Below are 26,325 nucleotides of genomic sequence, written 5' to 3'. Positions count from 1 at the left end.
TAACTTTTGGTCCATTGTTAATGGTTGAGAGGCCAAACCTGTTACACATCCATCCTTTGTTCAAGAGTTCAAGAGAAGAGAATGTAAAGAGAAGATTCCCTTCAACAAGTTTGTCAAGGATTAATCATTCTTTGTATAAAAAGGAAGAGATTGACAATTTAACTTTTCATGAGTATAAGCATACACTTTTAAAGCAAAGAAGTAGAAGAGTTGTTTAGGGCATGGATGAAAAATCACTAGTTTCCAATACCCTGAAAATTTTTTTTGTCAAAAAGTCTATTGTAGCAGTGAAAATAATAAGGAAATAAACTTTTAAATTCTTTCAAACTTAAAGTTTCTTGCATAAGGAATTGCAACTGAAGATCTTTTCAAGCCAGACCATATCCTCATTGATCATCCTAGATAATTTTATATTTTGTCATAGTCTATCATTTTGTTAGTCTTTTTCTATTAGGTTAAAGTTTTATGCTAGTTTGGGTAATATTATTTATTCATTTTCTAAATCAATTGCTCATATAAAAATGTATTTAGAGTGTATGATCAGTGTCATCCGACATTCTAATGGTTGTAAAAGAGAAGTGTAAATTAGGAGACATTCTAAAATTGAACTTCAAAGTCAAATTTACTATGTAGCAAATTAAGTGGAGGATGGAGACACAAGAGGTTGTTAAAAATTTAGCAACCTCTTGTCAGTCGCCAGTGACAGAGTTGCAAAATCATTTTAGTGATAAACAACTTGTGTCAAAATGACTTAACCCAAGATCAGTTTTCAAGACACAACGATAATCGTCTAGTATCTTTTGTGATTAGAGTGGTAGTGATCTATAACGATAACTACATACACAAGAATGAGAACATAGCCCTCAATTTTTTTATGTTGTAATTATATGTGCATGCCCCAATCACATTTGTTGAATGATAGTGATTGGGTATGTTTGTCCTTGATCACAATTGTTGGTTGTTTACAATTGGATGTGTTTGTCTCCAATCATATTTGTTGGGTGATTATAATTGAATGAATTTGCTCCCAATCGTAATTGTTGTGAGCAGAAGTGTATGTCCATGTTCATAACTTTGACTTATTGTATGGCCTTGTATATATATGTTAAGACATTGTCCTTGGGAAGATGTATTTGCTCCCTACCCTTGGATTAAAAATTCAATATGATTAGTCTTTATCTTCGAGAACATTATTTCATAGATTGGTATCCGTTAATTGATTATAGTTTATTTCTTTGTATTATTTGTTATTAATTTAGGAATATGTTTATTTATTAGTCCCATAATTATCTATTTAAGGGAGTTGATATAGGAAGTTCCCTAGAATAAGGATATGCAACTCTTATAAATATGTAATATAATATTGAAAAAAAAAGGAATATATAAGCGAAATATTATTGTGTATAAAAATTTCCTAGCTTTTATTTGTCTCAACCAAAATTTTCTTATACAAAGAACGAGTGAGAGGAATGTCAAGATGGAGAACCCAAAACTTTAAAAGTATAAAATTGAATGTATCTCTTTTCTTTAGCCATTTTTATTTGTGAAGCAAATGAGAGGGACAAGGCAAGGACTCCAAGAATTTTGTAGTGTCAAACTTGGGTGTAGGGTGAAAATTTTCAAGTGCCAGGGATCAAGGTTTGGAGATACCAAGAAATGTGTGCTCCAAGAAAGGGATTGTTGAAACTCTAAATGAACCTTAAGTCAAATGTTTGTGGTTTCAAAGATCAAGAATGCTTCAGATAGGGAACCCAAACAAGTACAATTTCAAACCCATAATCTCAATGAAGAACTTAGTGAAAATAGTCCAAGATTGAGATTCAAGGAAATGAAAAGAATTTACTTTGATAATATAAACCCTAAAAGTCTAGAAGTCTAACGCAAGCACAACCCTTACAAATTTGAACCACACAACCCCTCACACGAAGAAATTTTGAGATCTACTTTAACACACGAGAAGCACACACAAGATGACAAAAGGTAAACTTCACAAATTGAGACCCATACAAAAATGTCTCATATTGGTTATATATAATAGGAAAAATGAGACCTAAGTGCACAAAGAAGCCGGGGCTCGGGCAAAATTTGGTACTACACGATTGAAATCCAACATGTTGATTAGGGGTAGCAACATATATTCTATGTTTTTATCATTTTGTACTTGAAATTTGCATTCTTTGAATATTTTGTTGTAATTTTTATTTAATATATATGCACATTGACAATGACAAGAAGTAAATTTTGTTAATTTGTTTGTCAACTCTTATGTGAAATTTCAATTCAACTATAATGTTGTGTATTAATGTTCTATGATGAATATCTTATCAATGTTTTCATATGTATAGTTGAAATTTCCTCTATTTTAAAAGATTTTCTATTTTTTCAATTTAGCTATCCCCTATCATCCCCTAGAAAAAAGTCCTCTCAGTCCTACAAACCTGTCCCCACATCCCGGGGAACTTTGTGTAACATAGATTTTACATGATAGGCAAGACAACACCGGTAAGGCTTAAGAAAATAATAAATTGATCAATAAATTTGTAAATTTTCTCAAATGACAAACATATTTTTTTCATGCCTTTGACAAAAATGCCATTTTTAGTGTACAGAAATGGTTGGAATAAGAAGAGCACAAAGAATTGCAGATTCTGTAATGAACTTGTGAATTGACTAGCTAAGAAATATAAAACAAATAATAATGAATTTTATATAATTAAACTTCTACAGAAATTATCCAGAAGAGCTGTGGTAAAACATGCCGTGATACAGATCAGGGTTATCTCAAATGTCCATAAAGTTAAGTAATATTTAGTTTACCCCATTTGTACACCTGATTGATCCCGCTACTTTGTTGTCTTTCCATTGTTAGTGAATTCTACTTAGAACTGAAAGTGAAAGGAAATTAATTATGGCTGCCTCTACCAATCAGTTATCGTATTGCAAAATTTTCAAAAATTGGAAAGCAATTTTATTCTAGTTCTATGTTTTTCTCAATTCTGAACTTATAAGGCCTATATTTCTTCTTTTCCAAAATAGAAAGATATGCCAACTACTCTTACTAATAGAAGAAATGAAGTCACGGTAAAGAACTCTCTCACAGCTAGCTTGCTTTGTTGTAATTAAAAATTAAGTTTTTTCCATTTAGTTTAGTAAGAGTTAAACAAAATTTAGCAGTGCAAGAGCTGAATTCTAGCGTTTGGGACTTCTATTGTTAATTGGCTAGACAAGAAATCTTAGTAGTTGTAATTCTAAAAAAACGTTTGTTACATACCCTTCTCAGCAAAAGCACAACACCAACTGAAAATGCATTATTTATAGCAGGCCTGGAATTTGACAGGCAAAATGGCCGTTTTTTCACTTTTGAATCATAGTTGTTTCTAATTTTATAATATTTTAATATGATTTTTTAGAATAGTTTTATTTTTTCATATGAATTTAGAAACTTGTCATAATTGAAATGATAGAATATAATTGATAAAATATTTTAATATGAATTTTTATAATATATTCTATTTTTTTATATAATTTAGAAACTTAGTCAATTTAACTTTTTAAATATATTTAATAAGATTATTATAGAAACTTGTCATAATATATATAATTTTTAAATTTATATGTTTATTATTACTAAATTAGTAATTATTAATTGATTATCATTTAATGTTAATATATAATATATATTAGTGTATTAATTTAGAAACTTATTTAGTAAATTTAAGATTTTTGCATATATTACTAATTTATCATTATTTTCTCATTAAAATTATGATTTTCATTTCTTTCAAGAAAGATGTACATTGAAATAACTAAACACCTGATTTATAGAATAAAATGGTGGAACACGACAGAAACACCAATTTACATTCATCATCAAGATGAGCTCAACAATAAACCAGGTACGCATAGCGATAATGTTATAGAACTGTTAGTACTTTATCTGTCACAGGACAAATTTGGTTGCAAAATAATTAGGACAAAACTCCTTCCTCTACTATTAGGGTAGACTCCATTAAGCAATATTCACAGAAAACAAAAAAACAAAAAAAAAAGCAAGATATTAAAAGAAGTACAAAAATTATATAAAAATGAAATATTTCAATTTGCACAGATGACATTTCACTGGAACTAAAACAGTTGAAACGTCTGTTTTGTAAAATAAAAGCAAAGCTTTAATCCACATGCAAGCATGTTGAAACAAAAGAGAATAAGTAATAACTAAAAGTTGTGACCTCAAATTATTGCATGAAATTCAAGAGACATGCCATTAATCACAATTGGGACAGAAAGAGTAAGACAACTAATGGACAAAAGAAATGAGACATAAAGTTGACATTTGCTATTACCTTCAGTTTGAAAACAAAGTTTCCACACACAATTTGATCCTAGAAGTTTGAAACGGCAAAGCCCTTCATCTTTCAGATGAGGAATTTTACCTAGTAGTCTTATGCAGCTGAAATTTACAGATTGAAATGACTCTAGATATTGTTGCCTTGAGCAATTGTTTTCACCCATTTGTGGGCCGGGTGACCTAGGGTGAGTCCCAGGGGCCTGGAACTCGGGCTCGTCCAGGTCTTGGGTAAGTCCGGGGACTCACCAACTCAGCCTGGACCTCACGAGTCTCGGTTGGCGTCAATGAAAAAACGAAAATATAAAGTGTTTTAATTGTTTTTTTTAGTTATATTGCCTCCCCAACTCTAAAAGTGAGCTCATTTCGTTGTATTGGCAAAATAAGAGAAGTGAGTTGTGAGGAAAACAGGAGTGTATTAGAGGACAAACCATCAAGGAGGAAGACTAAGAATTTGTCTCACATTTGGTGCATCAAGAGATCCATACAAAGGATTGGAAAGAGATTGCATTTCATTTCAAGTTTGTTTTATGAGGTGAGATTGAATTTTTTTGGTTTTTTTGTGTTTTGTAAGCAAAAATTACATTTAAAAAAAAAACCATTTCTATTCATTTCTTTTCAAAGAGCAAACCTTACATTTTTTTTCAAGCAAACCCTGCATTATATTTTGGAAGAAAACATACAAATTTTTTTGTATTGATTTATAAATGGCAATGTAGTATGCACAAATGTTCAATTTTTTTGTAATTATCTAATTGTAGCAGCCTTGAGCTTTTGAAAATCATTATTTTCAGAATGTCTAGTGATAGTTCTGCTCCTAGAACAATACTAGGTAGAAAGGATCCAGCTAGGAAACATGTTAAAAGTTTTCCAGCGCAAAAAAACAGGAGAGACCAAATGTAAATATTGCAAAACAATTTTTCAGGAGACATAAATAGATTGAAATATCATCTTGCTCATATATGCAGCTATGATGTTTAACCATGCAAATTAGTGCAACTAGAAACATTTGAAGCACAAAAGGAAATGAAGACGAGGCAATGGAAGTTGGCAAGCATTGGTTGTGTTGGAAAGACTTCTTCTATGCCTCTATATCGTCCTAGTGCTAGTGCTAGTGATTTTGTCAATGATAGTGGGAGTATTAGCATATTGGTCCTAGAGTTCGTAAATCTAGGATGGATTCATATTTTGAGCCACTCACCAATTCTAGTGTCCAATCGTCGCTTGAGAGCATGGATTGGAACAAGGGGGTGCATGATGTAGCCAGACGTGCAATTGGGTAATTTTGGTACTATTGCACCATTCCATTCTTTGCAAACAAGTAATTCTTTTTTACTTGATTGTTTTAAAATTTACAATTTGCTTTGTCTAATGAATTTTTATTGGACATACTTATTTTATTTTATTTATTTGTGACAGGTCTCCTTATTGGTAGAACATGGTTGATGCCATCACTATTTGTGGGGCGGGGTTCAAAGCCCCTTCTAAATCTGATTTAAGTGGCCCAATTTTAACGAAATTGTTGGCTGATGTAAAAGCCACATTGCAAGACCAGCATGAGATATGGAGCAAGAAGGGTTGCACCATCATGATCATGGTTAGACAGATGGGAGAAAAATGACGCTCTTGAACTTTCTTGTTTCTTTTGCAGGTGATCGATCATTCTACTTCCATCAATGCATTGAATAATTTGAATTTGATTTAGTGATTAGTATTTTTAATTTATGATTTATTGAATGATTATTGATTTTGCTTTATTTTCAAACTTTAGGTGACACCATGTTCCTGAAGTCCATTGATGCTTCCACACATTTAAAAAATGCTACATTCCTATGTGAGGTGATAGAGGTCATACATGAGGTGGGTGAGGAGAATGTAGTTCAAGTGGTGACCGATAATAAAACAAATTATGTTGTTGCAAGTAGAATTTTGATGGAGAGGCACCCATTTATATTTTGGTCTCCATGTGCCGCTCATTGCCTTAACCTCATATTGGATGATATTGGCAAGCTTCCATGGATCAAGACATGTGTAGAGAAGGCAAAAATATTTGCAAATTTGTATACAATCATTTATGGGTCCTTTGCCTAATGAGGCAATACATGGGGTAAAAGGAGTTGGCTCATCCTAGATTCACTAGATTTGCCACCAATTTCATCACATTGCAATCTTTGATTTGGTGTAAGGCAGTTTTGAGGCATATGTTTGTTGGTGAGGAGTGGACCTCCTCATCCTATGCGACGACCACTACAAAGATTGATGTGGTAAATTGCATTTTTGATGAATCGCGCTTTTGGGTCCCTTGTGCAAAGATTGTGAAGGTTAAATTTTTATAAATTCTACATTATATTTTACTTTTTATTCATATTCTTTTTTATTTGCTTATTTTCATTCACACTTAAGTTAACTGATAATGTTTCATGATATTTGCAGTTCATTGAGCCCTTCGTAGTTCTCCTACGAGTTGTTGATGGGGAGAAGCCCGCATTGGGCTACATATATGAGAGCATGGATAGGGCCAAGGAGACCATCAAATTTGTCTATGGAGGAGGTGAGAGTAAGTATCATCCCATTTGGGATATCATTGATAGGAGATGGCAAGTCCATCTTCGCAAGCCCCTCCATGCAATCATTTATTACCTCAATCCAATATTCCATTTCCGTCGTGATTTCAAGGTAGATGAGAAGGTTTTTAATGGGCTCTACTTAGTGATAGAGTGAATGTTGCTTGGTGATAGTACCTTTTCTAATGTAAAAGGGGAGGTTTTCTCTCGTCAAATTTGCAAAAGACAATCAGACAAAATGCAGCCAAGTAAAAATATATTTTAAGGGCATTATTTTAATTTTATATTATTCAGTTTATTATTAAATGAAACTGATTTTTTTTTTCTTTTTCTCATCTCAGATAGATGGTAGCAGATGTTTGTTCCTAAAACACCAAATCTTCAATGGATAGCCATTTGCATTTTGAGCCAACCATGCAGTGCTTTCGATTGTGAGCGCAATTGGAGTATGTTTGAGCACATACACTCCAAGAGGCGCAATAGACTATCTATGGATAGGTTGAATGATCTAGTCTTTGTTCATTACAACCTTCGTCTTAGACAGAAATAGGTTTTGGACCATGACTCCACCCTGGTCACACTAGAGGAGGTTGATCCAAAATCTGAGTGGATCACTGATGCTACGAATCATGTCTTTAGTGACAAGGACTTTGATTGGATCGACTAGGAAGATAGAGAGGCTGAGGTTGTAGCCATTGCAGAGGAGGAGGTTAGAGCGTGAGCAAACACAAACACAACTGATGTTGGTGAGGGTGGAATAGAGTCACGGACAAACACTGTGGCTACTGAATCATCTAGGAACTACCTTAGATGCCTTGGTAGGAGGGAGGTAGGCTCCTTTGAGCCATAGACTTGTAGTTGTTTTGATATTTGTGTGGAATATTTGATGTCGTGGATTTCATATTCCATGAGTTTTCTATACATTTGACAGTATATATATATATATATATATATATATATATATATAAGTTTGTTATTTCCTTCAGCTACAATCTATGTTTATACTAATGTGATCAATGTATACTTGTGTATGTGATTAAATTAGCTTCTATTTGATTATGTTATTGTGTCTTTAAGGTTTATTCAATAAAGGGTGCATGAAACAAGTTTTAAATCCTTAAAAATCTCTAAATTTCTTGGGTTTTTCACTTTACCAAGTCCTGTCAAGTCTGTGCCGAGATTTTTTGCCAAAACCCGAGTTGAGTCACCCTTGCCGAGTCTATGCCGAGTCCAAGTCTTGTTTCTATACTCCAAGGATAAGCTCCTAATATTCATCTAGGAAACAAAACTTATGAAGTTGACATTTGCAGTTAATAAATTTTATTTTTTACTGTAAAGCTAGTAAAGAATAATTAAGGGGAAACAACCTTTTTATAAAGGAAAGCACAAATAGCAAAACGAATAAAGTATCCATACATCACAAACCCATAATGCAAAAGTAAGGCATAACATTTCATAACCAAGAGAGAAACAATGTGACTTACTGTTTTTAAATTAAGAGTCAAACTGCAAGAAACAGATGAGATTCAATTTAATTTTTACAGTAAAGCCAAGTAGAAGATTTGAGGGGAAACAACCCTTTTATAAAGGAATGCAAAAATAGCAAAATGTATAAATTATCCCCACATCACAAACACACAATGCAAAAGTAGGGCATAACATTTGATAACCAAGAGAGACACCATGTTGACTTAGCTGTCTTGAATCAGAAGTGGAACTGCAAGAAACAGATGAGATTCGATTCCAGTAGCTAGCCAACCATAATTCAAGAAATTTCACTTTCAGTTTCCTGAATTTCATAGCTATATGTAAGCTTACAATTTACAAATCATGGTAAACAGAAGTCACAATCTGGAACGTACTGGTCAACCAATTATTATTCAGTAAAAATGCCAAGTAAAGATACACAAACTGCAAAATCACATACATTTGACACAAATCCAAAAGCTCCCTCCTACTTAAAATCATTGGAATTTTCTCTTAATGACAATCCTTGCTCTTCCATGGTTAGTGAGAGACTCAAATGTGTTCCAGAAATCAAATATATTATTGCCTAGACAGATTCTCTGTATCTTGAGCATTGTACAAAGCCTAAGCAACAGCTGATTTTACAGGATCTTGGATACCGCACACCATATTTGCAGGCACTGCTACATCAATCATTTTTGGATAAGCAAGGCCGAGATCTGCAAAAAGATGTATGAAGTCCAAAACAAAATAATAAAGTCCAAAGTTTCCATAAGTAAATTTCTAGAGAGGTATAAACTTTCTTGCAATGTCAGTAAAAATATGCAATACAAAATATAAATTAAAGTAGAAACTATACAATCCACTAGGGAAGGGGTAGACTCACTGTCCATAATATTCTTGAATGTTTCCTGCAAATCATCCAACGTACACAATTTAATATCGTATTTACATTCTGTCTAGAAGGAAGTTTTCCCATAACCAAGCAAACAAGATTCTAAGAATATGAATGCAGCTTTACCACATCCTTTGTAAGCCGAGGATTATAGAGCAATTCTTCTCCAACCGTGGTAGCCTGCCCAAAAAATTGAGACATGTTATTTTAAGTCAGTGTAAGTACTTCTTGGCCAAAACCTGCAGTTCCAATGCATTCTGAAATTCCTATTAATTAGTAAGTGTTTTCAGAGTCACATGTAAACAGATATGGATATGGCAAATTTCAATATCTTCAGATACAGATATGACTGATTATGGCAATTTTATAAAAAAGTACATATATCCAATTATTTACATGTAAGGGTGTGTGAGTGTGTATGAAAATTTACATTTTAGCTTATAATATTTAGTTTTATATTCAGTGCACTGTTACAAGACTCGGACTCGGCAAAAACTTGGCCAAGACTCGGCAAATTGAAAAACCCAAGAAATTCAAAGATTTTTAACGATTTAAAACTTGTTTCGTGCATCCTTTAATAAATAAACCTTAAAGACACAATCTCATCGAATAGAAGCTACTTTGAACACATACACAAGTTTACATTGATCACATTAGTATATATGCAAATTTTAAGCTTGAGCTGAAGGAAATAAGTTAAACTAAATAACACATTAGAAATATAAATAATGTCAAATGTCTACAAAATTCATGGAATATGAAATCCATGGCATCAAAACTATTTTCTTTATAAATACTATTTTTTATTCATGGAATAGAAAAAACACAAATACCCAAAACAGATACAAGGCATTTGAGCTTGAAAAATAAAATAGGAAATGACAGTAGTATATTCTTCCTCCAAAGTAAGCACCAATAGAAAAGGCTTTTAAACTGCAAGTCAATGCTCCCACCCTCTGAGAAAATCACAAGAGGGGAGTGCAAAAGACAATACAAAAGCAGTGAAATGTCAAGCTAAGCATAGATGTGATGGTGGGCAGAAAAATATGCAGAGTAGGCAAGGGAGGCATCAGCCACCAAGAAAATTTCTGTCTTTGGGAAAGGATAGTAATCAATTTGTCTAGAAGACCTTCCAAATGTAAAACCCCTAAATCATTATTTGTTGCCAAATAAGCAAATTTATTGCCTTCACTTCTGTTATATTGAAAGATATTATTGCCAATTTTTCTTGATCACCATCTTGCCTTCTGGGTTATGGCTCTCAATTTCCAATCTGAAACCTTGCCATCTTTCATGGCATATATAACATTTTAAGAATCTCCTTTTGCCATCATATTCTTCCACACTGAAATCTGTAGACTCTTGAGCATACTTGAGCTTCAATTAATGGATCTTTTATATAAATGCCTTGTATCTCTTTTGGGTGTCTGTTTTTTCTGAAAATATAAATAGTTTTTTTGCCTTTTTTGCTGATTGGCCACAGCAGAATCCGACCCTCGGGACTCGACGAGTCTGAGTTCAGAGTCTTCTAGACTCTGCAGAGCCGACTTGGCTCTGGACTCACAGAGTCTTGTGGTGTTTATGTCTGTTATGGTTTACATATGGGTGTGTGTGTGCACAATTATTTTAATGTTTTTTATAAAACCAAATCAGATACTTGCACCAAACAGTGTGGTGGCATATCATATCAGATGTGGCCCAAATATAGGCTCGTTTATGAATGTGTCTGAATACAGAAGCCACGCTGAATCTAAAAGTATGGCGTCCACACCCAATACCCAATACACATGGATACATATATCCAGACAGAAAGGGGGATATCCAGAATCTCTGAGCGTTTTCTTCTCTGCATCTGCTATTTTAAAGAGCTACACGTTCATCAAGTATATGCCATACTGACATTCACAAAAATATCACCGAGTATGAAGAGAGCTGATATGGCTAAAATTTTAGGGCCCATGCAAGGAGTCCAACATCATAAAGTTGATCAAGATATTAGAACTGATAATATTAAAGTAGTGGAATGTCCTCATTGAGTCTGCAGAAAATATGAAGAGGAAGTGGAGACTTGAGCAAGCAGTGGTTGCAGATATGACCTCAGACAAGGGAATGGCTAAAGCTTTGAAATCCATTTTTTCTCTCTCTAATATGTTCAATTTATGATTCAATTTTTTGAGCAAGATTTGTGCTAGCCATATGGTTCATAATCCAAGCGTCTCTAGAAATCATTGTGTTATCCAAGAAAAAAAAACATTGAGTAGCATTTGGAGGAATGAAGCTTAGTCTTTTCACTTCTCTTGCAAAATTATTCATATTTTGATCCATTAATTTCTTTCTTTGTCAAATAATATATGGTTATAAATTTATAATTGTGACCCAACAAATTCATCTTTCTCACACCAATCTGAAGATTTATAGAGGAAACTCTGTGGCAACAATATAAGAAAATATGTAATGATGCTCTGCTTATTTAGTAGTATCCTGTCTAATCACTATAATGCAACAGCCATGCATTATTGTCATGCAATGGTAAATATTATTAAACCTCTTAGTGGAAATTCATTAGACAAACTGAAAACTCATGACCATCTTCAACTATTTAGTGGCAAACATGAAATGGACTGTAATCCAAAAAACTATTTGGAACTGCAGCAAAGACAGAATCATGTAGTTATATTTTCATTTTCACTACAAGTTACAACCTACAGCTTAAGGATAAGTTCCATCAAGTCAGAACAATATTTCAAATCCTTGGAGGATTAGAGGCTTAAAATGCACCAGTACGGATTTCAAAACATTGTCATGCTGCATCCAAATTTGTAATGCACAATGTTGATAAATTGTTTTTTAATATTTTATTGAAAGTATTGTCTAAAGACAATGGATTTCAGATAAATTTTACTTACCGTATGCCCCTTGTAATCATGGGCAGGAAACAGCATTGTGTCATTTGGTAAGGTGAAAATCTGAAACACAATAAAATATCCTCGTGAGAATAAAACAACATATCATAATTACCATTTGTTGGTATAAGTTTCTATTGACATTTATTATTACTAAATGTGCTGTTAGTATGTTTGCTCACCTGTGAGTGTACAGAGTTGTAAAGTTGTTCTGCACTTCCTCCCTGACATGAGATAACCAGTGCTATCAGGAATTCTAAATGTTATGGATACTAAAGACTCAAAATAAAATGGATACATGAAAAATATGACAACAATGCATGTTAAAAAATTACTAATCTTAATGTCACGACAAAGTGTAGGCAAAGGCATGACAGATTGACCATAAGGATGGTATAACAGATTTGTCACAAACCCATTACTATCAAATATGAACAGTACTTACATCTGTAGAGTATAGCTATTAAAAGAATGAAGATAAAATTTCACTAAACATGTTTACTCGAAAAAATATTTAAAGGAACAGAAAACTGAGGAGAAAGTTGTGAAACATATCATTGGCATCAACCCTTGCCCTTCAGGATTTACCTTTCCACATGGAAATGCCAAGGCACAACCACTGAGAGAGTTTCTTGAAGCAGTTATTTGGTTACTTGGTAGACTACAAGCATTTCTATATGCATTTGATGATAACCATCAATGGAAATCAATCATGTCCATGAAGACCAACTACAGTGAGGATGTTCCTTACCCTGTGTATTGAATAAAGAATTGATTTTCAAGTACAAGTTGTTAGGGTCTTTGGAGGGATCAGATTAATGATTTCTAAATGGGTTTGTTTCATAAATATTTCATGGAAAAATAAGTTAACAAAATAACAATTTGTACAATAAAGCAAACAATCTCATACCAATGTTATGTTACATAAGAAACTAACAGAAGTGCTTGTATTTTGACAATCTACGTGGTCAAAAGAGTTCAATAAGTATATAACGAAAATGAAAAGATCATTGAAGATCAAATTTAATTTGTTGACTGAATTTTGGTCAAACTTGTCAATCTCTAAGGACAATGACATGATCAAACAAATATATCCATAAAATGATGCAAAAGTTAGACAGACGTCTCAAAAAAAGAAAATAATCATAACTACAGATACTACCCATATTACGAGATAATTCACAGTTGAATCCAAGAATCATGTGAACTTGGCATGCAAGTTTCAAACATGATACCTGGACATGAAGACACATACACAGTTGCAAATGGACAACATAAATCCAAGAGTTTATTCAAATATGCTGTCACAAGTAGAATTTATAAAGAAGCTTCAGGCATAGTTAATAGAGTTTTCTATCTCTTAAATCATAGCTTCATGATTCATAGCTTACAATTGAAACTCAATCCTATTATAGATTGCAACAGTTCTATAAAATCCATGACATAACCCACCTGAAAATCAGTTCGTCCACAACCACGTATCAAAAGTGCATCTCCAGTGAATGCCATCCTGGGATTAGGCTGACCAGGGCCTTCTCCTGTTACATATGTCACACACCCTTGTGTGTGACCAGGAGTAGGTCGAACCTGCAGATCAATGATACATGAAGTGAATAAGATTTTGTGTGGTTATATTGTATATTAAGAAATTATCAAACCATAAACAACATTCCATTTCTTATAATAGTAGATCCTCCTAATTGTTTTGATTGCTAATGACAGGCATATATAAGAGCTAAGCATAACAAATTCAATGTGAATGGAGAAGTTTGTGAGTAATAAATACATGCTCCGCAGGAAAGGTTCAAAACCTCTCGACATTGCACCTGAGAGTTGCTTTCTATTTAACAATGATATCCAATCTTTCTGTTCAATATGGGACTCAAGATATTCTGGACTTGAAGACAATATATTCCAAAACATGAACAAATAATTCACAAATTGAGCAAAAGTTTAAAAAAGGGTATACAGATGAAATAAGTGACATTACACTTGGATCAGCTCTATATTCCACACACCACAAAGTTCCTATGTGAATTTCAGCAGATCAAATTTTCAAAACAAGAAAATATAATAAGTATGATCTGCTTCTACATTTAAATTTTGAACAGTTTTTTCATCAGCATGATACAAAATGCTATCAATGCCAGCACTAACAAAATCACAGTTATATATGGTGAAGGTCTATATCAGCCTGAGGCTGATGGTGTGGATTTGAAATCCCTTAGAAGGTCAAAGTTAGCCCAAGGCTGACCGAACTTAGCCTGAGGCTAATGGTGTGGATTTGAAATCCTTATTAATAAAAATATGGATTACTATTAGCACAATGATGAAACATAGTGTTTATCATTTTGTTAAACACCAATTTCAAACCCACTGTAATCCTAGTCATCAAGCAAATTAGAGTAAACTAAGTGAATTTCGTGACATTTGTTACTTGACTTCATGACCTTAAAAGATACGCTAGTCCACTTTAATGTTGGTCATTTTGGTGTCTACCTTCTTAAGTACCATTCTATGAGTACATGATTTAATAAGTTGTTTCAAATGGACATCGATGTGTGATGCTTGAAATTTTATAATCTTTACCTACCCTACTACCACTTTTGACTCCATGGCATGATAAATTCCTTTTTTTTTAAGTAGGGGCAGCCTTCTTGAGTGGGATGAATACACTTCTCTTCTCCATTGTAAAACCTCTGCCCAGAATGTCTCCACATATTGCTCAACAAATTTTAGAATAGATTAATGAGAAACCAACATGTATTTGTTAAACAGGAAATATTAATTAAGTCTAAAGTAAGTATAGGCAGTTCATGGGTGTGTCTTTTAAAGAAAGGAATCTAAAATTTACCCCCTCCCACTTCTCTTCTTTAATATCATTTGAATTGTTTGACTTGATGACATGCCATGGTTAAGTCATCCTTTCTAAGCAAAACTTGCCACACTTTCTCTTCACCATATCAATCTCACTCCGTCCTTTGCTATCCATCAATATGTTCCAAACTCATTGTGATAGCAGCCACATAGACATGCTTGAATAAATGCATGTCAAAGGCAGTCATAAAAATAATGTTAATTTTTGTTCACCAATATTAAAATGATGTGCAAATTTCTTCTAAAATGGTGAGCAACAAATGCAGGAGTATACAATTTTGCTACCAGTGTATCTTTGGATTCCACCGTGTCTTATCCATGTAAGATGTGGTGTATCAGCTTTGTACCTTTGAAATGAAATTTAATCTGGTACAATAATATAGGATGGATCAATGTGATGCCTGCAACAAATCTCTGAGCTGTGTCTCCATAGCAATTCCTGCACTTCATAAAGAAGGTTCAAGCAACTCAACGGCAAGAAAGGCACATTGCAACCAAGGGAAATAATGAGAACTACAAATGATTTAAGGTCATGGTTGACAGTGGTGGTATTTTACGAGCAACATGTGATGGTCAAAGGTGAAGCCCACAACATTTGAAGGACTTGGAAAATCAAGAAGTGAATATTTGCAAAGTAGTAGAATTTTCAAGATGAAACAGATTCAACAGGTCTGAATTTACCTGTCAGAGAAGACTCAAATAAGTGGAGGTGTTAAGCAAAGCTAGCAGCTTTGTTTGAAACAAAGGCTTCATTTAACGCAATGGAACCAAAGAAAGAGTGTGTGACACCAAGTAATGAAAATCAGTCTATATAGTTAAAGCGGCACGAATAGAGTAAGTTGCATCAACATGCATATATGAAGTGTTGTTTTTTATGGAGTACCATGCTTGCATTACCTTGAATAGACCAAAAAGAAGAAGAGACAAAGACATTTGAGTTGCATAAAATTTAAATACCAGGAGCTGCTTACACTAGATAAAGTTGTGCGGCTTTTAGGAGTTTCAAAGTAGGGCTTGTTTAAATTAAAACAATAAACATTAATTTGACAAGTTCAAGTATTGTTTGTATAAGTATTGTAATTTCCAATTTGATGAACAGGTTATATGCAGAATGGTGTATTTTAATTTTGATATTATGGCTATGACACTAATATTGCTATCTTTCTTTTACTGCAGGTTAGGAGAATGAACATGTATCGATTTCAATGTCATTTCCTTTGGTTTGAATGATGTATAAGAAGAAGGATGACCACGATCAAGTGGCACCTTGATCGGACATGTCTTTTAGACATGTCCGACCAAGATGTCACTTGGTCGTGACCCTTACTTATCTTTAACCGATCCATAACTAATCGGTGCTTCAAACATTAATGTATCGGTATAGTGATAACAATGCTTATACCCGATAATGAATCGTTTAATGCTTATGAACATACCCGATGATGAATCGGTATTATGAATCAGTTAATGCTTATGAACATACCCAATGGTGAATCGGTATCATGAATCGGTTAATGCTTATGAACACATCCGATCATGAATTGATATTTGTTAATTGTTTCAGATAAAACATACCCGATAATGAATCGGTATCAAAGCATATAATATAAAGTAAACAGTAACAATTACGGTTAGCATTATATGCTATCGGGTTAATACCCCGATAGCATATTAATGCCGATTCATATATGAATCGACATTAGTATGCTATCAGGTTAGTAGCCCGATAGCCCTTTAGATTGATGCTTAACATAGTTAAGTAGATCGTCAATCTAATCCATCATTATCCAATATCAATAGCATAATTATGATCAATGTTATAGTCTGATAAACATAAAGCATGAATAAGTAAACTAATAACAGAGTAGAGAGTTAGGAGAGTCTTATCTTGCAGAAGCTACTAATGCATTAACACTCCCTCTTAGCTTTTGGAAGATAGATAAAGTAACCTGCATCACATTTCTTTTCATAATGTCAGTCTCCAAGAATATATATCATCTATACATATGATATGAAGTATCATCAGGACATAGGATACAAATATAAGATTTTACTCTAAGTATGTATCACCCAATCATGTGATATAAAGAATTCATCATTTTATTATAACAAAATATCACCTAGACACGTGATATTAGTATCGCCTAAACAGCAATACTGAGGATAAACATATGAGGATGGTTAAATTCTCATCTTATCCATATTGTGCTATGTGCACAAAGATTTTATTCAAAAGTTTTATCACAACACCATCATGGCACATCCATGACATACCAGAGATCCAACATGATAACTGGTTTGAGAATCATAAGATCGTCACCTTATGATGTTTGCATACAAGTGTTCATAATTTGAGAAATCGTCACCTCTTAGATATGAACACAGGGGGTAAAACCCATAATGTCTCAACATGACAAAAGAAGTTTACATTTTCGACATCTTATTTACAAAGCAGATTACCTTTCTATCATACCTAAACCTTTTTTGAAGTGATCAACCTTCACTCTGGAAAGTGGTTTGGTCAGAATATCTGCAGTCTGATCTCCCGTACTAACATATTCTAATTTGATCACATTTTTGTCTACCATGTCTCATACATAATGGTATGGGATCTCAATATGTTTGGATCTATCATGGAATACTGGATTCACTGAAAGTTTTATGCAACTTTGATTGTCGCAGTGGATGATTGTAGGTTTCATCGGATCACCAAACAATCCCACAAGCAACTTTCTAAGCCACACCGCTTCTCGGGCGGCCATGGAGGCTGCAATGTATTCAGCCTCGGTGGAACTTTGTGCTATAGAAGACTACTTTCTGCTGATCCAGGATATCATGGCTGATCCCAAACTGAAGCAGCACCCAGAGGTGCTTTTCCGATCAGTCACACTTCCAGCCCAATCTGAATCTGAGAATCCGTGTAGATTAAGATCAATTTTCTTATACTTGAGACCAAGGTTTAAGGTGTCTTGTAGATATCTCGTAATGTGTTTTACTGCTACCAGGTGTATCTCCTTTGGCTCACACATAAACTGACTCAAGGCATTTACTGCATAGCATATATCTGGTCTTGTATTTACCAGATACATAAGAGACCCAATCATTTGCCTGTATAGAGTGGGGTCAGTAGAAGGTGATTCTGCTGCTGCTTCTTTGAGTTTATGAAGATTGGTCTCCATTGGAGAGGTCATAGGTCTGCAGTTAAGCATTCCAAATCTCTTCAAAATGTCTAATGTATACTTGCCTTGGTTTAGAACAAGGTTATCAGGATTCTGCCATACTTCCAACCCTAGGAAATAATGAAGGAATCTCAAGTCCTTCATATCAAATTCTTTGGATAGCTCTTTCTTGCATTGATATATAAGGTGATCTTCTCCAGAGATTAATAAGTCATCAACATATAAAATTATTATTAGCATATCACCTTTGTTCTGTTTGTAGTAGAGATTAGGATCTGCATCATTTTTAGAGAAGCCTAGTTTTGATAGATATGTGTCAATTCTTTCATACCAGACCCTGGGAGCCTGTTTGAGCCCATATAGAGCTTTCTTGAGTCTGCACACATGAGATTTTGCATGATGGATCTCAAACCCCTCAGGTTGCTCTAGGTATACTTCTTCAAATATATCTCCATTGAGAAAAGCTGTCTTTACATCCATTTGATGTACCTTCCATCCCTTAGCTGCTGCAATGGCTAGTACAGCCCTGACTGAGGTATATCTGGCTACAGGAGCAAATGTTTCTTCATAGTCTATCCCTTCTTTTTGAGAGAATCCTCTGGCTACAAATCTTGCCTTATATTTTTCAATGCTGCCATCTGTTGCATGTTTGATCTTAAAAAGCCATTTAGAAGAAACAACAAACTTCTTAGTTGGCCTAGGAACAATTTCCCATACATCATTTTTCACTATGGATTGATACTCTTCAGACATAGCATCTTTCCATACTTGATGTTTAAGGGCATCTGTCACATTGTCAGGTTCGTTTTTAGATAGATCATTCATAAGAGCAACATAGCTAGTAAATTTATTAGGTCTTTTGCTTTCTCTGAAGGTTCCAGAAGGAGCAACAAACCTTTGAGCTTCTTCTACTGTTTTGGTGGCCCATAGTGGTTTTTTCTTGAGATTTCTAGGTGAGTTTTCATTTTCATTTTCAGTTTCATCTAGATTCTCCCTCTGAAACTCAGGGGCAGGATTTTCATCTAAGTTAGAGGTGGGTACATAGATTTCAGGTTCTATGAAGTTCTGAGCTCTTTTGAAAGCTAGATCCTCTTCAAATATTACATCCCTACTTAGTTCAATATTTCTTTGACCAGGTACATAGATTCTGTAGGCTTTGGAGGTTTCACTATATCCTACAAGTAATCCCCTTTTTCCAGAAGGCTCTAGTTTTAGTCTCTTTTCTTTAGGTATATGGATATAGACAGGGCATCCAAATATCCTAAGGTGGCTAATATCAGGCTTAATCTTAGTGAATACTTCTTTAGGAGTTTTGTCCTCAAGATGGGAGTGAGGGCACCTGTTCTGTATATATACAGCGGTGCTGGATGCTTCAGCCCAGAGATTTGTGTTAAGGTTTTGATCTAGGATCATGGTCCTATTTTTCCTTTCTGCTACCCCATTTTGTTGAGGGTTATAAGGTATAGTAAGCTCCCTCTTAATCCCATTATCTCTACAAAATTCTTTAAATGAATCTGATGTGTATTCTCCCCCATTGTCGGTTCTTAGGGTTTTAACTTTGTTTCCTGAGTGGTTTTCAGTTAGTGATTTAAATTCTTTAAATCTAGAGAGGATCTCTTCCGATTCTTTACTTTTCAGAAAGTAGATCCAAGTCTTCCTAGAGTAGTCATCAACAAATATTACATAATACAAGAATCCCCCTAGAGAGGATACGGACATAGGTCCGCATACATTAGAATGAACTAATTCTAGAATTTTGCTAGTTTTCCTAGTACTGTTTTGAAATGCACCTTTAGTATTCTTACCTAGGGCACATCCTTTGCATGCCCCTGAATGATCTTGCTTTAACTTGGGTAGACCTGTGACAAGGTTTCCCATCGAAGATAAAGCTCTAAAATTCAGATGACCTAATCTTCTATGCCAAACTTCATTTGCATTAGTGGCTTCATGGATTAGGGCTAGATTAGGTTATGTGCACAGTTCATACAGATAGCCCCATCTCTGTCCAATGGTCTTTGCCTTCTTGATGGAGGAGTTCTTTGGCCAAGCCAATACTTTGTTGTCCATGAATGTCACTCTGTATCCGTTATCTTCTAGTGCCGATATAGAGACTAGATTTCTTTTGATGTCAGGGACATATAGTACTCCTTCAAGCCGCAAGGTTATGCCTGTTGAGTCTTCAATTTGATGGTGCAGGTTCCTACTCCTCTGACTGGATGTGTGGAGTCATCTCCAATGGTTACATCCTCATCACTATCCTCTGTCATGGAATCAAGTACTTCTCTAAACCCAGTGATGTGCCTGGATGAACCACTGTCAATCACCCATGAGTTGATTTTGTTAGAAGTTTGACTTGTGAGTGCTGAGTAGAATACGTATTTCCTGGAGTCATCTTCCCTTTAGTCTTTCCTGCTTTAACAAATGTAGCATGTTTTTTTGTTCTTTCTGGGCATTTTGCAACGAAGTGTCCGAACTGATCACATCTGTAACATTGAATGTGAGATAAGTCCTTCTTTGAAGTATTCTTGCCTTGACGACCTTTTCTCTTTCTAAACTACCTTTTCTTGTTATGCTTGGTGGTGTTGGTGTTTAGAACTTGTAGGTCTTCATCTATATTCTTGTGTTTCATTCCCATCTTGTTCAATCTTGATTCTTCTTGGAGACAATCATCCCTTAATCTTTCAAACTTGGGATATTTGGACCTTGCACTGATGCCTTGGACGAATGTACTCCATCCACTAGGCAACCCATCTAAAGCAATAAGTGTTAACTCTTTGCTTTGGATCTCATAGTCCAGAGTTGCAAGTTCATCTTTTAGAACTGATATCCGCATAAAGTAGGCATTGATTGTCTCCCCTTTGTTCATGGTGATGTGATTTATTTCTCGTTTTAATGCTAGAGTTCGACTTGCATTCGATATCTCAAATGTGCTTTCAAGAGCTTTGAACATTTTATAGGCTGTTTGATGTTTTCTTATGATGGGCATTATGTTGTTTCTTACCCCATCAACTATTATTTTTATTGCCTTTTCATTTCCCTCAATCCATACTGATTTATCAGGTTCATTTTCGGGTTGAACATTTTTGGTTTGAACAAACGAATCCACTTTGTTCCCCTTTAAGATCATTTGAATTCTGAATTTTCAGGCTGAAAAATCATCGCCACCTTCGAGTCTATCTTTGAATCTGATAGCACTAGCCATTTGAAGAAATGTGATGTAGTATATAAACTTGTTCTTAAATTTGTTTCACGAAATTAAATAGCCTCAAGTTCGGTCAACTTGGCTCTGATACCATGTAAAAGTATTGTAATTTCCAATTTGATGAACAAGTTATATGCAGAATGGTGTATTTTAATTTTGATATTATGGCTATGACACTAATATTGCTATATTTCTTTTACTGCAGGTTAGGAAAATGAACATGTATCGATTTCAATGTCATTTCCTTTGGTTTGAATGATGTATAAGTAGAAGGATGACCACGATCAAGTGGCACCTTGATCCGTCATGTCTTTTAGACATGTCCGACCAAGATGTCACTTGGTCGTGACCCTTACTTATCTTTAACCGATCCATAACTAATCGGTGCTTCAAACATTAATGTATCGATATAGTGATAACAGTGCTTATACCCGATAATGAATTGTTTAATGCTTATGAACATACCCGATGATGAATCGGTATTATGAATCAGTTAATGCTTATGAACATACCCAATGGTGAATCGGTATCATGAATCAGTTAATGCTTATAAACACCATATAATATAATATAAAGTAAATAGTAACAATTACGGTTAGCATTATATGCTATCGGGTTAATACCCCGATAGCATATTAATGCCGATTCATATATGAATCGACATTAGTATGCTATCAGGTTAGTAGCCCGATAGCCCTTTAGATTGATGCTTAACATAGTTAAGTAGATCGTCAAACTAATCCATCATTATCCAATATCAATAGCATAATTTTGATCAATGTTATAGTCTGATAAACATAAAGCATGAATAAGTAAACTATAACAGAGTAGAGAGTTAGGAGAGTCTTATCTTGCAGAAGCTACTAATTCATTAACATTGTTTGGAGGCACCATAGTTTGGTAGAAGCCCAAACTAAGCAAGTCCAAATAGGAACATTGGATCCTATAGTGTATGACATAACTTGCACAATAGAAGAATATAATAGGAAATATGCTGCAAATACTTGAGACTAATAAGCCATTTAAGGGAGCAAAATTCTTCAATAAGAACAAAATTCACAATATAATGGTCAACTACTACTCACTACCCCCTTATATATACCATACTTATTCCTCAGATGCCACCCAAGCTAACCAAACTAGCACCTATATAAGACTTTATAAATGTTTATATAATTTAATTAGGGGTTATGCTAGCCACAAGTCAGCTAGATGTGTCCCAATATAATTAAGGGGTAAAAGGTGTAGCATGACCCCCTCTTAAGAGAAACATATCAAGTTATCAACTATGGAGCTTTTGCTCAAAACCTTCATCTTCCCAGATAGCATTTACAACTAGAAAATTCTTCCATTTAATCAAATATTCTATGATTGCTCTTGTCTGCAACTACTGGTACATGTTTGAAGGATTCCATCAAGTTCCAAAACCATATAGCCCTCCTCATCAAGCTCTAGTAACTCAATTTGGGCCGAAATTATTGTCTAATAACCTTCTTCAAGTTGAAAAAATGGAAGACAGGATGTATTTTTGTTGACTTAGGTAACTCCAATTTGTATACCACATTGCCAATCCTCTACAAACCTTATAAGTGCCATAATGCTTGAGTGCGAGCTTGTTATCCTCCTTTTGTTGTTTTAGTGACATCTCCTTATATGGTTGTAGACTTGTAATCCCACAAAGACCCTATCTCCTTCAAAAGTCCTTTCACGACAATGTTGATCAGCTTGTTGCTTCATTCTGTTCTATGGTATTGCCAAGTTCTCATTGAGACTAGAGAGTACCTCTTGCTAGTGTTGAATGTGTTCTTTAACTACTGGTGTACTCACAATGAAGAGGTGAGTGATGGTCGAAGGTACCCATAGAGTGCCAAAAATGGAGACATTTTGGATAAGTGTGGAAAGGAGTGTTATAACACCATTTTGTTAGTGACAGCCATTGTACACATCTCTCATATTTATCTAAAACAAATCATCAGAGATAGCTCTCCAAGAACTTGTTGAAACCTCAATTTGTCCATCTAATTGGGGATGATATAACAAGCTACGAGCAAGCTAAGTGCTCAAACATGAGATTAAATCAATCTGAAAATTACTTGTAAACAAAGGATCAAAATTGCTTACTATAATTTTTGGAGTCTCATGCAGCTTCTAAATGATATCCATAAAGGCTATCACTGCAATGCTTGCTACCACTAGGTGTGACAGAGCACAAAAAATGTGCATATTTGGTGAGTTGATTCCACAACAACCATGATGACATTTTTTATTTAGACCTCTGAACCTTGTGATGAAATCCATGCATATCGCTTACCACCTCTTGCTTGGAATGGATATGGGTTACAAAAGACCTGAAGTCTTAATTGTCTCCTCTTTATTTTGCATACCTTTCATTCTGCTACAAAATTTTGAGCATCCCCTTTGAGCCCATCTCAAAAGGAATCTTACTTGATTATTATGTCTTCAAGAATCCCAAGTGCCCACTTGCTATAGAAGCATGTAGTTTTTCCAAAACCATAAACCTAAGGATTGAGTTCTTACATAGATACAACCTATCCTTGTACCATGGAGCGTTTCCTTTCCATACAAATTTGTTTGACTCACTGGCATCATGTTGGAGTTTTTCAACGAAAATTTGAGTATCCACGTCCTTCCACTATTCTTGTGCCTCGTATACCCAATCTGCCTACAATATGGAAATAGCATACAATAGTGACTTTGTGGAATCATCCTTTTTAGATAGAACATTAGCCACAACATTCTCCTTTTCTTTCTTATATATGATATCAAAGTCATGTGACCCAATTCTATTGTTCATCAAATGTCAACCTCTATTCCAAAAAGTACGCGATTATCTTGATCTGTCTTTATCGTAAAGTGTCTTCCCATTGAATAAGGTCTCCATTGTTTCACTACATGTAGGATAGCAATCGTTTCCTTCTAAATTGGCTTCAACAAATTCTCATCTTTAAATTGGCAACTCTCAACTGCTAGGGGTCTTCCCTCTTGCAGGAGAAGTGCTCCTATGCCATGCCTATAAGCATCACATTCCACAATGAAGGTTTTAGAAAAAATTGTGGTAGCTAGAACTAGAATTGTGCACATGGCTTTTGTTAGCTTCTCAAATGACCTAGTGCCTACCTCATTCCATCGAAAGGAATCTTTCTTCAACAAAGCTATGAAAGGTATTGCTATACTACCATATTGTTTTATAAATCAACATTAGTAACCAATAAGCCCTAAGAAATAATGTAGGTTCTTGAATATCCTAAGCACTTTCCATTCTACTATGGCTTGGATCTTGTGAGGTTCCACCTTGACTCATGTGAGATGGTATGACCTAGGTATTCCACCTCTTTGACTCCAAAAACACACTTGGATGGCTTGGCATAAAGCTGATGTTGTTCAAGGATGTCCAAAACCTGATTCACATGATACAAGTGTTCCTCCCAAGTTTTTCCATGTATTAAGATGTCATCAAAAGATACCAAAATAAATTTCCACCAAAATGGCTTAATCATTGAGTTCATCAAACTTTGAGATGTTAATGGTGCACTTGTGAGGCCAAAAGGCATCACTAAAAATTCATAGTGGCCCTCATGGGTTCATAAAGTTGTCTTATGTATATCCGCATCTCTAATTTTGATTTGATGATAACCAAAATGAAGTTTGTTAAAAACAAAATAGCACCATTAAGCTCATCTAACAAATAATCAATAATTGGAATTGGAAAGTCATCTTTTATGGTGTACTTTTTGAGCTCTCTATAATAAGGAAATATCCACCAAGTGTCGTAATCTCGTGCACCATTACTATTGGAGAAGAGTAAGCACTCTAACTATGCCTAATAATACCTACCTCTAGCATCTCTTGTACTAAATTCTTGATCTTACTTTTTTATACATATGGGTTACTATAGGACCTAATTCTAGGTGGTTGACCCTTGGCCCTAGGTACTAATTGCATGGCATGATCATGATCACTTTTAAGAGAATACTTTTGGCATATCTCCATAAACTACTAAGTGACTATCCACAATTATTTGCAGATCTAGCAATGTAGAAGCCTTTGAATAGTAGATTTCTAATTAAAACAATTGGGCCACCAACTCCTCTTCCCCCTTGTTAAGCATCTTTTACATTTGATGAGAACTTACCATCTATGAATACTTTGCCAACAACCCTCTTAGATCCCACCCTTTGAATGAAACATGTGAATAGCTATTGGAAGTTCATATTAATTGCCTTCAATGTAGTAAGTCATTGGACTCCCAAAATAGTGTTTGCCACACCCATAGAGATGCAAACATAGGGAAATCTAGTTAGTTATCTCCCATGGAAAATTTAATGCTATAGCATTTCCTTAAAAAATTGGCAATAACCCCATCCACAATCATGACCTAGTATTCTAGAGTTAAATTGATAAAAACAATTCAGACAAGCAACTAACTTCTTGTTAATGAAGTTGTAAGTGGTTCCCAAGTCTATCAACACTATTATTCTATTTTTCTTCAAAAAACCCACTACAAGTTTGTGGGGCGTTAAATCCAAAAAGTGCATGACAAGAAATGGTAGGTCATCTCCTAATTCCTCATCTAGCTCACTGCCGACCTCTAATATATCTTCATCTTCTTCCTCACTAGGCCCTTCAATGTAGAACAATTTCTTTTCAATGCATTTATGTTAAAACATAATCTTTTTTTCATGATCACTAGTATATGTTTAATAGCATGAATATGGAACTTTCTCACTCCACTGATATCCACAGCGATGGTTCCCTAGGTGTAGGCTCAGGCTGTAACTAGGGACTTCCCCACAACACAAGTGGTTTTCCTGCCTTTGTTCGTAGTTGCCAGGATTCTCCTATGCTAGCTTTGGGACGCCTTGAAGGGAATGA

At 34.7% G+C, this 26,325-nt stretch overlaps 1 protein-coding gene across 1 annotated transcript in view; it reads right to left on the bottom strand.

Annotated features, from left to right (window-relative positions):
* Window positions 1-8,673: 8,673 nt before the first annotated feature.
* The window catches only part of LOC131048854 (persulfide dioxygenase ETHE1 homolog, mitochondrial), a 113,667-nt gene continuing 96,015 nt past the window's right edge, over window positions 8,674-26,325 (bottom strand). The window contains exons 4-9 of the mRNA XM_057982929.2: window positions 13,627-13,761; window positions 12,357-12,398; window positions 12,178-12,237; window positions 9,398-9,451; window positions 9,263-9,287; window positions 8,674-9,095 (exon numbers count right to left, since the gene is read on the bottom strand). Of these exons, the coding sequence (XP_057838912.2) occupies window positions 9,001-9,095; window positions 9,263-9,287; window positions 9,398-9,451; window positions 12,178-12,237; window positions 12,357-12,398; window positions 13,627-13,761 (411 nt within the window). The 3' untranslated portion in view covers window positions 8,674-9,000. The remainder of the gene's footprint in view (window positions 9,096-9,262; window positions 9,288-9,397; window positions 9,452-12,177; window positions 12,238-12,356; window positions 12,399-13,626; window positions 13,762-26,325) is intronic.

This window comes from Cryptomeria japonica, chromosome 1 (genome assembly GCF_030272615.1).
Source record: "Cryptomeria japonica chromosome 1, Sugi_1.0, whole genome shotgun sequence".
Taxonomy (NCBI): Eukaryota; Viridiplantae; Streptophyta; class Pinopsida; order Cupressales; family Cupressaceae; genus Cryptomeria; species Cryptomeria japonica.
This window is presented reverse-complemented; position numbering and strand designations above follow the sequence as displayed.